Raw genomic sequence first — 17,262 nt, 5'->3', positions numbered from 1 at the left:
CACCCAGTGGAAATGACATGAACTGCTGACTGTGAAAGTGTTGTCATTGTTAGTGTAAAGGTTGAGACAGAACCAAGTTATCACTTCTGAACTGCTGCATTTTATCAGTTTTCCAAATATCTCAGTGTTGATCACTTTATTTCTGGTGTTATAGCGTGAGGTTGGAAATGTGTGCGTATCCCTAATGACATCAACCACACATATTATCCCTGCATGATCTAATCTGTAGCATTTCATTTACTCACATCCTGTATTTGGAGAATATTTTTCCAACCTCTTTATCTTTCTGCCATTTTCCCCTCTGATTAAGAAACTCTTAAGCCTCTTAAACATCCTCCTCTCTACTAACAGTTTTCATCTTAGGAGCTCCTTTAAGGGCTGCTCTGTGAATAACTTTCTTTAAGGGGAAATTCTAAGAAAACGTCACAATTCTGAGAATTTTCTTTGAATTTCGTCACTAGGAGCAACTCTGTACTAGGAAGCTTTGTGGATACAGCCCCTGATATTCAACAGTAATTGGTGACTTGGTTGTGACAAGTAGTAAGGATGTCATGCAGCCTAGTGTCCACTAGAGGAGGCTATTTTCTGCTCAATTTCAGCACCAAGCCAAACCAATGAAGGATAATTATTACAGCTGCTCAGAGAAATAGGTTTCTGTATCAAACTGTGGTGTTGCGTGAGGGTGTTGCTTTTCAAATAAAGACACAAGTTGCCCATTTATTCCAGATATGTCAAGGTTTCATTTTCTTTTTCAAAGAGGTGCATTTGTACAGATGTCAAATACATACACCAACAGGGTTTCTCCATTTCTATAGAGGAAAAGGGTGGTGAGACACAGGGACTTGGTGAGTACAATATAGTACAAACAAGTTGGCTGGGAACTGCTGCGGCCCCCTGCAGGCCAGACTGTCCGGGTCGGTCTGTGCTGATGTCCGGTTCTCTGCTACCGTCTCGTGGGCCAAAAAGTTTCAGTTCAGTACTTGGTGTCGCAGGTTAGCAGAGAAACATCTAGACAGACTGGTTGCTAGCCTCAGGGCTGAGTGTTCAGAACAGGGGGAGGAATCAACTGAGCCACAGCTGACAGATAAGCTCCGCCCCCCTCCGTGGCAGTGGGCAGGGTCAGAGGTCACGAACCGTACAGCCTGTCCCCTGCTGAAGTGTTTGTTGCCTTGCACAGAGAGGCAGAACAAAGACGTTCAGTACACTGAAGAGTAATCCAAGCCATCTCCAGCATAATACACATAATATCATAATAATAATTCATAGTTAATTGTCAATAATGACATTTGTTAATCATATCAAATTATATGTAATAAATTTACATATCTTATAACCCATATGAAACAGCCCACTATGTAAATTGATTGGGGTGAAACTAAACTGTTAAGTGGGCCTCTACAAGTTTTTTTTTTTTTTTCTTTCTGCCTGAGTTGGTTATCCAGCGCTATGGACATTGACGAGACGTCATACAAAAAAAAAAAAAGAATGAAAAAAAAAAAAAGGAATCCTGATCGAATTCTGTTCACTTTTAAAACACAACAAAGTGCCAAAAACACATCCTTTTTGCAAAATGAAAGTACAAACATCAAGAAACAAAGAGCACACATGCCTTTTTTTCTGATCGAAAAGTCAAAGCTCACACACCAACATTCATTTTATTTGTAAAATTGTGCAAGAAGCCAATTAAAAAAAAAAAAAGACGACATTAGCAGTGTTCCTCCAGTGAGGAAGCTTGTCATAAAAACTCAACAATGACACATTCTCTACATAGTTTTCAGTCCCCTGACATTTATATTGAGTGCTACAAGGAGACCAAAAACACAGAAAAAGCTCCTGCACCAAAGATAATGCAAACAAAGCAAAAGGTTTGTACGCACCGTTTTCACACCGCACGACCAAACCCAGCTGTGCCTTACAAACACGTCTGCCAAATTAGATTTTTAAAATGTGAACTAAAGACAACCTAATTAACAGCACAGCGTGGTCGGAGTAGGGCGGAAAAGATTCCAAACAAACCCGAACACAACAAAAGAAGGGATGCATTCCATGAGAAAAGGTTTTCCTAGTAGAAAAGAACCAAGGAACCACCTAACACCTCGGCCCGTTGGACCCAAGAACGCGCCGGGCGCCAAGCGAGATGGAGCACAGACAGATAAACACAAGGTTACGGCAAGGTGATGTGCAAAAACTTAAACTGAGCCATCTCTCTTTTCATCCTTATTCACCCCTTCTTTTCATTCTCATTCTCTCTGTCTGTTTTGAATGAATGTTGCCCCTAGGGAAGGTATCGGTCTGAGACAGAGGGGTTAGACCAAGCCCGTCCTAGGATTAGAAAGTGCTGAAACATTATCAAGTCTTTTACATCTACTTACATGTGCATCTCTGTTGGTTGGTTGTTGTTTTTTTTGTCCTTTTTCTTTTTTTTCTTTTTTTTACAAAAAGTGGTCCCCACTAAGCAATGAGGTTTCTTTTTTTTTCTGTGGGTCTCACCGTGAACCATCGAGGGTCAGGGTTTACGATCTCACAGACGATTAGAGGAGGAAACACTCCGTTACACACACGCATACGCTCAAACCCTAACCCGCTCGCACACATTTGAACACCAGGTGTACGTAAGCACGCATACTACACACATGAGACATGGTGCAGACACACACACACACACCAAACACACGCTCAAATTTAGGAAGGCCACGAGGACAAAAGGGGGAAAGAAAGGTTTGTTTCTCTTCACAAACATCCTGACTTGTTTTACAGATGTGACACACACACACACATCAACAGACAGTAAAATACACAAGCCATCAACATGGATGAGACACTGGAGTAGGACTATGCTACATACACTTGGCACAGCAAAAGGGTTGGAAACAAAATGTAAGTATTGCACATTGTGGTACATTTCAAGGGGATAAAAAGGTCAAACTTGGGATTATGTGAACAAAATTAAAAACTACACCAAACCCTCAAAAAATGTTGAAACCTTGCTGTGACATGCCGTTCCCTCTCCTGCATTCAGAATGTGTCTACATTTCAGATTGCTTTGTTTCATAGTCTATTACTAAGCATGCATTTCCACTGAAGTATAAACACAATGACCTTTATAAGCTGGAAAGGAGACCGAATATCAAAAAGGTGATGTTAGGAGGGGAACAGGCAGCCCAGGCCAGCCCTGCTATGTCCCGGCCAGGCCACACTGAAAGGTAGCTAACGGTTGTTGAGGGTTAATTGATTGCTTTGCCTCAGGAGGAGGAGTGAGGCTGGCTGGCTATGATTGGGTACCTGAAACAAAGTTAACGAGGTCACTACGGGAGTCGTGGCAACGAGGCAAACCTGGGCGGAGTCAAAACATCTGCTGGTTAATGTCAGCTGCGTGTGGCGTAATGCTCACCTGCAGCGTGACGACAGAGATTATGACTCTGACCAGCTGGGACAGCGGAGGTTTTGGGGGTCAGTTACTGCATATATGAGACACTTCCCTGAAAAGCTAGCAACTATTGTTGCCACTGCAATTTCCTAAGATTTAAATGTACTTTATGACAAGGGGAATAGTGCTAACTGAAGCGAGTTGTGTTCAGGTAAATTAGCTTCTAAAAACATTTTTCAGTTTATGGCGAGACTGTATTTTCTCTATGGGAGGAAAGGAGGAATTGTTTTGGTTGTAATGCAAGATTATTATTAAATGTTTATTGCAGAGAATTTGAGTGGAATGATGTGTGTGCATGTGTGTGTGTGTGTGTGTTCCACTCATACATGAGGAGAGTGCCTGAATATTGTCGTACTATTGCTTTCTAAAGTGACCAAAGCAACATCAGCATTACTTGGCTTTGGCTAAAAAGTGTTGTTAACCTGACTGACAGTAAAAGTGTTGATGGTCTGAGTGGCTGACAAATTTCGTTTCGATGTTGTGGTTCTGCATTTTCATTTGTTGGGAAGAGGGGTTGGACAAAAAAAAAAAAAAAAAAAAAATGGACATGCACATACATTTATAAAACTCACAGCCACACACACAGATTGCAAAACATGCACACATACAACTATTTCTAATGATGATGATGTTTCAATAGGAAAAGGAAGAAATGAAAATGTACTACCATGGTGATGTTGATCTGAAACCCTGTTTTATTATAAAAAATAAAGCATTTTCAAATCTCATATGGGCTCTACTCATTCACTCACCATCACCATCACCATCTATCTGCCCATTTACTCAACCATCAATCCATCCATTCGTCATCCATCTGAGCACACATCCATCCTGCCATCACCCTGGTAAACTCCCACCACCTGAAACAGCTTTGTCTCACACGGCTAAACCTAAATATTATCAGTGGGATGAAAATACAATTGATTCACTTCTAAGAGACGATGCCAACTAAAAACTATCTCTGCTGTATAATAACACCTCAATACAGACGCTGAGTGAAAATCTCAACAGATATGCCTGCCGGGAGGGGGTGAAAGACAAGAGTCTATTTTACACAGAGATCACAATATAGGGCTGTTATGAAGTCCCTTCTTTACACCGCCTTTGAATTTATACACAGAACCATATGATAGCGGCATCATTCCGTTCCCGTGTGATTTTAGGCAGCATGCTGCAATCGCAGAATCACAAGAGAAGTGACAGGCGTGACACGTAACACATCAGTGTCAGTCTCTAGTGTGACATATAACATATGCGTCAGCAGTGCTTTATAAACAATAACAATGGCATAGCATGGCAATAATAATCTAATTCTAATTTACCGTCCCTGTTGTATGGCAGCTGATCTCGGAGGTTAAGGAGCTCCCGGACTTCACTATTTTCCCAATTTGCGGACATTTCCTGCAACTGTTCTTCTTCTTTGAGTTAGCCGCTAACTGCTACTTTTTAAATCTCCCACAGTGGGTTGCACACGCAACAAATTGTCAAAATGTTACACCTGTGTCACCCCTGATCCTGTCCTGCTGACTGTCCCTTTTATACAGACATCGTTTCAGCACTGTTACTACCTCCATTCCCGGCTCAGAGGTGAGAGAACTCTGTCGCCCTATTCTGCGATCGTACCTTTTAAACAGAACTGCAAGGCAAAATAACGGGGCAATATGCCCACCTTGAACAGGTATTGTAAAAGGAACTAAGGACATCAATCAATGCACCTAAATTAACGTGACAGCTAGCCACATTTTACAAGATGGCTGAACTGTTATTTATGCTTTTCCAGTGGGCGCATTGGGGTCATCGTCAGAAATTTTAAAACTATTCCACTTGACATGTTTGACATCTTGCAAGTGTCACAAGAGGTTTAACTGTCTCAGTTTCAGTGGTGCTGGACTGCTGGTGTTGATGTTAGACGAGAGCGAGTCAGTCACAAAACTATCACGATTGAAACTTCAAAGCATTCGGGTCAGCCGTAAAACACACTTCACATTACACCTCAAAAACCGAGCTCAGAAAAAGACCAGAACTTGGGTTTCATGGACTAAAGAGAGCCTATGAGGATGTTCAGCTACTGAGTCAAAACTCTAAATGTCAGGCCAACCAAGCAGGCATATCTGTTGAGGTAACTGCTGCATATTAGCAGATTAGGGTTTCAGCTGGCTGAAAGCACCGGCCTTGTTCAAACTGAACCCTAGTCCCTACACCCTGGTTTCAACAGCAGGAACAGTGGACATAAACGTCTAAATTTTCCTTCAGATACACTACTAATTGTATATCTTTAACTAAAAGTCAGTAAATTCAGTAGGCAGGCACGTGTTAAAATTCTGGTTTACAGCTCTGGTTACGTTTGTAAAACCTCAAATGTAATTTGACCTTAACTGCGTCGATGTAGAAACTTTTCCTCTACAATGTGACAAGTGCCTGTTGAGGAACAAAAACCCTGGTCTCCTCCAGTGTGTCACGTGGTCTAGGGCTCGTTTCAGGACAGGGCGGTTTAAAAAAAAAATCACGTCTCCACCTTTCTCCCTCCTCCTGATGTGCAAATTGCAAGATTCTCTTAAGTACGACTCCAAGTAGAAACACTGGACATTTAGCATTTTCTATATATCAAATGAGTATAACCTTTTCCTATACACAGTATACATTCACTCACACTCACACACACACAAACTCACACACGTACACAAACACACCACAGAGCACTCTCTACAACTGTACTGTTAGCAGTGTGCATCAATCCAATGTCAGTCAACTAGTGTCTTTGCAGTAGGGACAATATGCACCACAAAGTATCTGCATCCATCTAAATACAGTACATATTATAGGTTTCAGGGATGGTCTGTACTGTTCTGTGTTTGTGTAAGCATGTGCGTGTACAGACAGACACAGCATCATGCACACTCTAGCACACACACACACACACACACAGATTACAAATATATGACACCCTTCAAAATGATGTGGCGTGAGCTTCTAATCAATGCTCTCAGTCTTGTACAGAACATCACTGGGATATTTCAAAAGCCTGTTTCTGATTAATTCTTATGCCAGATCCCAAACTTTCAAAACACATTCCAATACTTTCCCCGAACTTTTGCATGGCTGGCTGGCAGTACAAGCACACATGCTGAAAACCCGTCATATTTCCAATTCCTTTTGTCATCATAAATGTTTCTTAAACCATCTACTAACTGGAATTGTTCTCCAATACCTGTCAAAATCATCCCTTTCTTTGTGATTCCATGGCACATCCGCTCCCACATTACCAGACCACCCCTTCACTCTTCCAAAAGCTTCACCTTTCCAAAGTGCTGTAGCTACTTTCTACCCTCGTCTAAATAAAAAAAAAAAAATCTAAAAACATACAGTACTGCGTAAATAAAGAGACAACAAAAATTTTGTCGGCTGTATGGTGAGTGTGACAGGTGTATTAAGTGCTTTGAAACATCCTGACCCTCTCAGAACTGACATGCAGATTCTCTCGGTTCCTCTCACACAGCCTTTCTCTGTAAAAAAATATAAAGTAATTCATCAAAAAACGATGAGGATTGTATGCAGTCTTCCTCTTAACATTTTCTCGAAGTAAGGTTCGCCAACCCAGTGTGTTTGCACTTGTATGTATTAGGTTAGGGTATCTCACATTTGTACATTAACATTGACCCACCTAGGTTCCATCTAGGACTAAATGACCCCTGATTAAGGTTGTTGACAATCATTGAAAACAACGATCTGGTGAGACAGAAGATGAGGGGTTTATGAAAAAAAAAAAAAAATTCAAATGAAAATGCTAAAGGTGAAAGTAAAGACTCCACTGTCATCAAACTGAACAGAGTAAGTGTTGCTCCCTCTCTTTTGTGTGGCACACTGGCACCACCTGATGACATCACTGGTCAGGTCTGGCACACCCTGTTGACACTGTAAAAACACATGGTGCGTTTAAGATCGCCCATCCAACTCACACTCTGATTTAGAAACTGAAAAATTTCCCCCATAAATCCTTCATGCTCAGGATCAGCTGACATTATATGACTCCTGTGGCCCAGTGTAAAACCGCTGGCACGCCAAGAGGTGGTGGGAAAGCGTTTTCATCCAGCCAGCCTCACTAGCAGTGCACAGGGAGTGATATCTCTGCCAAGAGGCAAACTGTGAGCTAATTCAATTTGAAATTTACATAATGTGTAGCCAGCCAAGAAGAGCCATCAAGCGTTGCTCCCGTGTGCCACACAGCCACCAATAAACATTTAGCACGCCTCGCAAATCCCTCACCATAAGTCATCTCATGAAAACCACCAAAACGGCACTGATTGCTTGTGTGATATCAAATCCATCTATAAAAAAAAAAAGTGTTATTAACTACACAGACTTAACGTAAGGTGATACCATGTAGGGTGAATTTACCTCTACAGTACAGTTTTCAAGATAGAAAAATAAAAACGGAAAACAAAACTTTAAAACCATGACAAATGAAACATTAATGTGGGCAATCATGTTTTTTTGTAGACTCCTTTTATGTTTTTTTCCAAATCCCAATGTTATTTAACCTGCTAGCCTTCACTTGCCAATATTTGACCTTCCCTCGATGCTGACTTTCACCTCATGAGGGATGAAGGAAGGTTTGGGCAGGGTCAAGGGCGGCTCCTCTTCTGATTTTTCTACTTTTCGACCCTCAGGGGCAGACCATCTCCGCTTCCTGCCTCCTGACGGCTTAATGGAGCCAGCTTCTGCGCCGCTGCCAACCTGACCTTTCGAAATTGACCCTCCTTCCCCAAACATGAGATCCCCATTTTCCACATTGGTGCCCTCTCCACTCCCGTTCCCACTTCTGTCCCTCCCTCGCTGGCTGATGCCATTCTCCCGCTCGCTGTGCCTGGAGCCTCCTCCACTGCAGCTTTGGGGAGCATCTGAGACAGCTCTGGGGGGTTTGAGGTGCCCGTGGCTGGAGGCAGGGGTGGCCAGCTCCAGGGGCTGAGTCTTCTTCAGGGATCCGTTCCTCAGGTTCTTGAGGGTGAGTGAAATACAAACATCGCCCACAGAGAGCTTGGTGCAAGGCAGCTCCAGAAGCTGGGTGGTCCGGTCGGGGCAGCATGAAGACCAGCCTTGGCCAAAGACGAAGAAGGGGTACTCCACCAAGACCTCCACACTCACCTGGAGGAGAGGGAGTGGTGGAAAGACACATCAACACTAAAACACTTTAAAACAAACTAGGCCTCCAACTAATGATTATTTTCATCATCGATTAATCTTCACTATTTTTTGGAATTGTCATTAACATGTCAGAAAATAGTGAAACATGCCCCATGATAGGTTTTATTCAACCAAAGCTATTCAGTTTATTTTCATGTGACAAAGAGAAGCATCAAATTCTCATATTTAAGAAGCATGAAACCAGCAAATGTTTGGTAATTGAAAAATTACTGCGATGATTTCATGATCAGAACAATTGCCAATTCATTTTCTGTCTATCAACTGATCCAGGGGTGTCAAACATACAGCCCACGGGCTAGAACTGGCTCACCAAAGGGTCTAATCTGGGCCCACTGGATGACTTTGCAAACCTAAAGCTGAAAACATGTGTGTCATGTGATGCGCATCAAGTACCGCCCCCAGCCTACACCGGACATGTCGCGCTACAGCTCGTTAACAGACCACCACACAAAGTTATTACTACTTTTACTTAAAGATCTGTACCTCTTCCACCTCTGCATAAGCTTAAAATATGTGTGGACACCATTAATAAAAGTTGATTTCTGAAGTGCCAATGTCCAGTGCTATGACTCGCCAGGCAATATCTTTTTGGCCATGGTCTTAATAATGCCAGGACTGGAGGTCATTTAGCTCGACCTCAACAAGTTCTCTTTGCATCCATGATGAGGAGAGGAGTCGAGCTGCCAGAGGAGCAGAAAAAAAGAGCTGCTACGGGAGCCAGTATGTACAAGCAGAGAGCAAGTGTGGGAAAAGTGCATGTAATTCTAGGGGTGGCGAGGCTGGTTATAGGGCAGTGGCATCAAGTGCGGCGGGGCAGTGTATGGCCGCTGCCAGTGTGGGGTTGTACATTGCAAATAATAGGGGTGTATTTTTTGACGCATGCATTTCGCCACCAGTGTGTGAAGGCTAAGAAGTGCCAGGATTCAGGAGCAAGTTAAACAGTGAGTAGCCTACTTAATGTAAAATTCTGCTTCAGAGGCAGAATACAGTTCTCTAACAAAGCAATAAACACGCACTGTATTTACAGTTCCAAATACTGAACATTGTGCATAATGTTGTCAAGCATCAACGTCAGTACAAAAGAACCAGACTTCTATCTTAAAACAGAACTGGTGGAACTTTGTTGCTGAAGTACGAACAAAACTTTAGATTTGTAAATGGTTTAAGGCAGGAGATGCTTCTTCAATAGCCTCCACTTTAGTTTGGTGTGGTGATGCCAGCATTAGTACACAGGAGTTGAGATGTATTGAAAAGTGCACATGTAATGACAGTGAGTAGTAGACTGACTGAATGTGAGAAAAACTGAGACCTATTATTTTTCAAAGACATCTCAGACTGTTCATCCTCTGTTTTGTAAATGGATGAATATTTACAGAATGTATGTGTTCTTTAAACTAAAAGAGAGGGAAAATGTTGGAGGTCTTGTTGTTTAAAGGTTATTTTGCAATGGTTTTACAGGTTCGGCCCACTTAAGATCAAACTGGACAGTATGTGGCCCATGAACTAAAATGAGTTTGACACCCCTGAACTAATCAACTAATTGTTGAAGCTGTAATACAAAATCTCGTCTGCGTTTTTAAAACTTTCAAAATCCATAGAATTTTCCAAAATAGTTATGACAAGATAAGCCACAGTCACATCTAAATTTAGGAAACACTTTCATCAGGACTGTGTGGGTTTGGTTTGATCATCTTCGGCTGACAGTAACTATTCACCAACTATCATCACTTTTTTTTTTCCAACACAGACAGAGAGATGGCTGCTTGTCGAAAACTACAAGGACTTTAATTTTGTCTAATTTTAGCTGAATGAAAGAAAACTATTGGGACATGCTGTCCTTAAACGCAGCATGACTATTATGTAATTACTCTGATTGGTTTGTTAGAGGCACAGCTGGATAATGTTGGCATAGCGGTAGAATATAAATGCATTCAGGGAGGAAATGTAAGCAGATGGGTAAAATATTTCAGGAGAAAAATACCAACCGAAAAGTGAAATCTTTTGGTCCATTACACAATGAAGAGGATGGATTTATGTTTAAGAAGCTGAAAGTCTTCTGTTTGAATTCTGGCATAAATTGTGTACCTTTAGCATTGATTGGGTTTGTGTTATGATTTGTATGTATGACAGAATGAACAGATGATAGATAGAAGCAGGGGATGCTTTGAGATATGAGGGGCAGAGTGGGGAGAAAATAAACCTGCGGAGAAAGAAGATGAAAAGAAGGAAGCACTGAAATATTGTAGAGAGAATGAGAAGGTGGGAGTGGAGGAAGTTACTGAGATGGAGATGAAAAGGCGAGTTTACAGAGGGAGGGTGGGTTGAACAAAAAGGGGAGTGAGGAAGTGAGCGTGAAAGAGAACAATGTCAAGAACGATACAAGCGTAAGATGTATCAAACACCCTCTCAAAGCAAACGTCAGGCAATATTTTCCCTCCTGTATTATATAATTTTTGACTTCTCAGAGTAAGTCCTCTGAGTGTGGAATCAAAGCTGCTACCACCTCTCAGGGAGGAAAAAAAAAGTAAGAAGAGCCACTGATGGAGAACAAGAGAGAAAGATAAGTCTTTGAAAGATTGTCAGCTTTTGTGGGGTACAGTATCAAAGAGCAGCCGGGGGCGGGAGAGATGGTTAGAGATGTGCTGTGTGGGTGGACGAGTCACAGCGTGGACAGAAGAAATAGATTAACTGGCTTTAACGCACACCCTCAAAGACAGTGAGAAGGGTGTGTGTGTGTGTGTGTGTATATATATATGTGTGTGTGTGTGTTTGAAGGAGTTGGGAATAACCAGAGACAGGAAATAGAAAGATAAATCGAGGCGTTGTATTAGATGTTAAGAGATTACTGAGAGATCAAAGTTATAAAAGAGTGAGAGTTGTTTGTGACCTATCGAACCTCTCAGAGTACTACAGCATGGTATTACATGTGGCAGTAGAAACCTGGTAGCAAATACAGTAAGTGTATTCATGTTCCTGGCTTTACTGAATACTAGATTCCAACACTTGACTGAACTCCTTTAAAGCTCATAATCAGAACATGCTTGCCACATGACTGTCATTCTTCTACATTGAACGTAATTACAGAGGGAAGCGCAGAGTCCTGTGAGATTCACCATAATGGAGTCATTAATAAGGGAGCAGCTCAACACCTGTCATTTAACATTAATAACACCAGCTTGCATTAAAGCCTTTTTACAGATCCTGTCAGAAGTCATCTTTCATATTCACAGAGGCAAACTACAGCTGGGCTGATTAGCTTGGCAATGTGCTGGACTTAACATAAAAACATCAGTTAAGATATAAGAGTTAAACTATTTATCACATTCATTTTCTGTGGTTTCACTGAGCTTTTAGGATGACCAAAGCTTTTAGCACAAGTCATAATTATGTCATAAACTGTTATCCTATAAAATCACATCAAGAACAAGCATTGAAGGAATAGTTTAACTTTCTTGCCGAGAGTCAGTTGAGAAGATCAATACCAATCTCATGTCTGTGTGTAAACAATGGAGACAGCAGTGAGAGCTGATTAGCATAGTTTAGCATTTTAACATTAAAATAAACCACTGCTACTAGCTACTAGCCCCTCTAAAGCTTAAAAGAAATGACATGTACTATCCATAGACTGTATAAAAATAATGGATGTAGCCACTGTGATGTCACCCACTGGTTTGTGAACTCCTGTTCTGAAGCCTCAAGTTTAGCTTTTTGGAGGCAGAGGTGACCATATTGAAAGAGAGGGTGAGGCTGGGGAGGAGTGAGGGGTGGATTTGACTGAGAGCCCGAGGGGACGCCCAGCAGAAAGTCTGTCACTCCAAGTGACCATGCCCTAAATTGTGCCGAAACACAGTCGTCACAAATGGGAAAATTAGCTATACACGCTAAAATCAATTTTTCTAACAGGCTGTAAACAAATCAACATCATTTCTGCTGTAAAGTTGGGCAGTTTAACATGGGGGTCTATGGATATTGATTGACTTTTGGAGCTAGCCTCAAGTGGCCACTCAAGGAACTGCAGTTTTTGGCACTTTGGACTTGGAAAATGAATCTGGGTGCAGGCTGCATTTTTTTCAGCTCCGGAGGTTGTCACTTGGTGGTATCACTAATCTGTACACATACACAATATAATTCTTCAGGGATTCAATTTGTATATGCTATTAAACAAGATTAAACACTAATTAATGAGCTTTAAAGGTGCTTGTAGCTGTATTCCTCAGCTTTATAGAGGACCAGATACTAACAACGCTAAGCTAGTTGACTTCTGACTCCTTTTCCATTGTTAGTGCACAAACATGAGGGTGATATCAATCAAACTTTAAGTGTACTTCCCAAAATGTCAAACTGATCCTTTAATAAAGGTTGCTCCCTGTCTCTCACCTGCGCACGGTGCTCACCAACAGAGAACTGAACCACAGCAAAGTTTGGTGAGGTGTGGCTCCCTTCAATGCGCTCCACTGTGGATGAGTCAATCTTCAGCTCGCTGCTGATCTCTGCACTCTGGATGAAGTCCTCTGTCTTCAGGTCCTCCACACGTTTCAGCTCCCCGTCAGCCAGCTGGATGATGGAGCCCTTGATGAAATACGGGGGGAGTGAAGGTGGCACCACCGTACTGGATGGGGGAGGAGGAGCAGAAGGAGCGACGAGCCCCGGCGGAGCGGGAACAATGGGGAGATGAAGCTGGGCTTGGACCACTGCACCTGGAGCGGCCTGGTGATACGAGCCGCTAGCCGTTTCTAGAGTTTCTCCTTTGGGGGCAGTGGCAGCAATGTACGTGTGTGGGAGTGTGGTAGGAAATGGTGCGGCTTGGGTGGATGATGTTACGTGGGAGGTTACAGGTTCTAACGTTGTGACTCCACTACCACTAACAGGGATGATGACAGGTTGAGCGCCAGGAATGAGTAAGTGTTGTTGTAGGCTGGTGTGGTAGCTGATTGGCGTATGTTGGCTCCCACTGCCCCCTGCAATGTAACCAATGATAGGTGGCTGAGGGTAGATACTGGTGGAGGGGAGCCCCATTGACAGTGACTCTGTAGCGCTGTGGGTGGTCTGGATAACGGTCTGTGGTGACATGGTGCTGACAGCAGCTTTCAGGCTGTCGACACTTAATGGGGGCGGAAACGTGAAAGAGGAGGTGGTGTTGGAGGAGGAGGGTGTGCGATTGACAGGCTTGCCCAGGATGATGCCACCTTTCTCCAGGTGTGCAGGGGCAGAGGATGTCAGCTTCTCAGGGCTGGCTCTGGGTGGTACCAGCTGGTGGTCCCCATGGCTGTTAGGCATTAGCATGAGAGAGGTTCTCAGCCCTGAGGGATCGTGAGTAGAGTAGTCTGAATGCAGAACCAGCTGGCGGGTCTCATAGGACGACAAAGATGAAGCGCCGTCCCGTGATTTGCTCCCTGGCTTGGAGAGGCTCGACTCAGGGGATGCTCCAAACCGTCGCCCCCTTTCCAGCTCTCCATTGTGGAGCTCTCTAGGTCTGGAGCCACCTTCCTCTTTCCTAGTGGGTCCGTCTGTATACTGCACCACAAGCTGGGACATCCCATGTCCCAAAGTATGGTGGTGGTGCAGCGACTGGGGAGGAAGGTGAACACCTGCTTGGTGATGAGGTGACGGCACAGTTCGTGGGGAGGTTGACATTAGAACATGATGAGGGGCGGGGTCTGTGGAGGGTGGAGGCATGGAAGTGCGCCCCGTGGATGCTCTTTGCTGGTCATGTTTGGAGGCGTGTGAAGGAGCAGAGACTGTCTCTGTGTGTGAGTGTCTCTGTGCAGCCAAAGAGGAGGACGAGGAGGAGAGGGGGGGAGGTGGAGGAGGAGGTGGGAGCAGTTGAGGGGAAATGTAGCCTGCGTATGGGGCAGTGTAGGATGAGGCTATGAACTGCAGGTTAGGAGGCAGTTGGGCATAATGGACAGTTCCTCCAACTGTGGACTGTGATAGGGGGGACGTATACACTGTGGGAAGAGATGATACTAGCCTCAGTGAGGAAGATGAGGATGAAGAGTCTGATGTGGAGAAGAGGGATTTATACTGTAGGCCGTCAGACTGACTGGAGCTACGGTGTCCACCCACGCCACTCTCATTCCCACCAGCCACGCTGGCAAGCCAGGCCATGTTCTCTGTGCGCTGGCTGTCACTGGCAGGTGGGATGGTTGGCAAGCGATTGTCAGATGGTAATGTGCTTGAGGGGATCTCCCTCTTCTTTGGGGGCAGACATTCATTACTGCGTTCCTGGTTGGACTTCATGCTGACTTCGCCTCACGTCCCTCAACTGTACTTGCTTTATCTTTTCCTAACTTTTTGACTTCTATAGCTTTTTCTTTCTTTTTTGTTCTCTCTCTCTCTCTCTGACTTTTTATTTCACCTTCCTGTCTCTTTTTCTCACTTTTGATGTTCTGTCCCTTGTCTCTCTTTAATTAGCTATGAATTAACTTCCCAATCTTTTCTCTCTTTCCCTCGCTATCCAGTTCACCCAAGGCCGTTGATTATCAGGTCTTTTCTTGATAACAAAGAAAATCCAGGCCCTAACAAGCAGGTGAGGAAGGATTAAAGATGGAGATGAAGATATGGAGGGGGTGGTTAGAGGGGAGGGGTAGGGCGGTCTGTTTGGTCCAGAGGTCTTTAGCGGCTGAAGGGTGAGCTCAGTGTGGTAGGGGAGAGAGTCACGACGTCACACCTGCTGCTGCCGCCGAGGACGACGGGGGGCCGAGTGCGTCGCACTTCATGCGGAATCATTTCCTTGCAAAAGCAAGCCTGCCCACACCCAGCACAATCCTGTGGGAGACAGAGATAGGCAGACAGTTAGGAGAATGTGTTGCTCTCAAACTGATGAATAGGTAAATACACACAAATTTAAAGACATTCATATTTTTGGATGTGTGCAGTTTGTTTTCACCTATAAAGCGAACCATAATTGACAGGCCAATCCTCCAAATTCCTATTGTCTAAGCACAAGTGCATCAGCTAATTGTCTCCAATTAAAATGAAAAGCAGACACACTGAAATGCACTGCATCATACAATAAGTATCTGGTCTGGGGCACAGTGCCACAAAGCAGCTCTACTGATACATACTGAAGCAAAACAACCAACTTGAAAAAGTATTAGCTCATGACCACAAAAAGTTTTTAGTGTAAATGTAAATCTAAACTTTTGACTATTTGGTTGCAACCATTAACTAATCCCAACATAGCAACTGAATTACACAAGATCATGTTTTGTACACAGTAAACATTTCAAGGAGGGAGACAGACACATTGTTCCAGCAGAAAACAGGCCATGAGAAATAAAAAACACGACGTAGAGGATTGTCACGTACAGGGAAATGGTGTGCTGCACCAAGAGATTCGGGAGCACAACAAAACGACTCCAAGAGAAGAGAAACTGTTGAGCGATACATTTTCTGCCATGAAGGTCAACAAACAGGCCACGAGCCAACAAAATGACGCCCTGCATCAACAAACTCAGGGGCTCAACAAAGAGCGCCAAAACAAAAATAAAGCCACAAACTCAACACAAGGACGCTCCCCAACAAGAGTGCAAAAAAGATTCTCCAAGAACTAACAGTGTTTCAAGGGAATGTATTTAATCTGAAGGATGAAAAAGTGGACAAAATGATGTCCTGCAACAGAATTTCAGGAGGTCAACTACACGGAAAACACTCCTTGTGACTTAATTGTGCATTGTAAAATAATTTGTTGTATTGCTAACAGGTGGCTAGTTGAAGGGTTTATGCTGCCTCTACAGTGGGTGAGCAAAAATATTGAAGCAAAATAAAAATAATAATCCAAGTAGTTCCTGTGGGTTTCCAGAAGCTTGCACCCCTTAATAAAAACAACCTAAACAATTCCAAAAAGTTTCCAGCACCTGCTGGACATCTAATAACAAGTGTGTGCTGTACTCAGTAAAGTATGTGTGCCACGTGTATATGTGTGTGTGTGTGTGTGTGTGTGTATGTGTGTGTGTGCCATCTGTTAGCGAGGACCCCCTGCTGCAAAAGATGGAAAGCTTGGTGTGAATCTCATAAATAATGTAGAAGCATTTCAAGCACATGCACCCACCCACCCACACACACACACACACACACACACACACACACACACACACAACCAGCCACACACCTCCTTGCTTACTCAAACACTGACACCTGGGCATATTCAATTATGCTGACACATGTTCTTTTCCTGACACACAGCTCAAGTTCACACACAAACTCTTTCACCGCGTAGAGCAAAAAAAGCACACACACTGTCCAACTTAAAGACTCCTCACATTTGCACACTTGATAGTGGGCAGCGTATCAGTTGACTAACACACATCAAACTTGCAATAAAAGTGCACAGCTGGCAAAGCTGTTGTTACCGCAACAACGCGCTGACTCTAATACAAGGTTTGTCTCAGTTAAAAGTTTGCAAAGTCAGCGAGTTTACATCATCCAGAGTGTGTATCATGCAACTATGAGATAAACTTACAGAAATACACGAGCACGACTGCAAGAAGACATTAAATAAAATGACACCTTAAAGGTCCAGTGTGTAGGATTTAATGGAATATATTGGCAGAAATGGAATATAAAAATCATAAATATGAGTTCATTAGTGTATAAACACCTGTAACTAAGAATCGTTGTGTTTTCGTTAC

General features: G+C 43.3%; 1 protein-coding gene across 2 annotated transcripts in view; it reads right to left on the bottom strand.

Annotated features, from left to right (window-relative positions):
- Positions 1–716: 716 nt before the first annotated feature.
- Positions 717–17,262, bottom strand: part of atxn1a (ataxin 1a) — a 126,095-nt gene continuing 109,549 nt past the window's right edge. For both annotated transcript variants that reach the window (XM_050034420.1, XM_050034421.1), the window contains 2 exons: positions 13,007–15,397; positions 717–8,569 (listed from right to left, as the gene is read on the bottom strand). In XM_050034420.1, the coding sequence (XP_049890377.1) occupies positions 7,976–8,569; positions 13,007–14,869 (2,457 nt within the window). In that variant the 5' untranslated portion in view covers positions 14,870–15,397 and the 3' untranslated portion in view covers positions 717–7,975. The remainder of the gene's footprint in view (positions 8,570–13,006; positions 15,398–17,262) is intronic.

This window comes from Epinephelus moara, chromosome 22 (assembly GCF_006386435.1).
Source record: "Epinephelus moara isolate mb chromosome 22, YSFRI_EMoa_1.0, whole genome shotgun sequence".
Classification (NCBI taxonomy): domain Eukaryota; kingdom Metazoa; phylum Chordata; class Actinopteri; order Perciformes; family Serranidae; genus Epinephelus; species Epinephelus moara.
The sequence above is the reverse complement of the archived record's forward strand: the minus strand, read 5'-3'. Positions and strand labels throughout refer to the sequence as shown.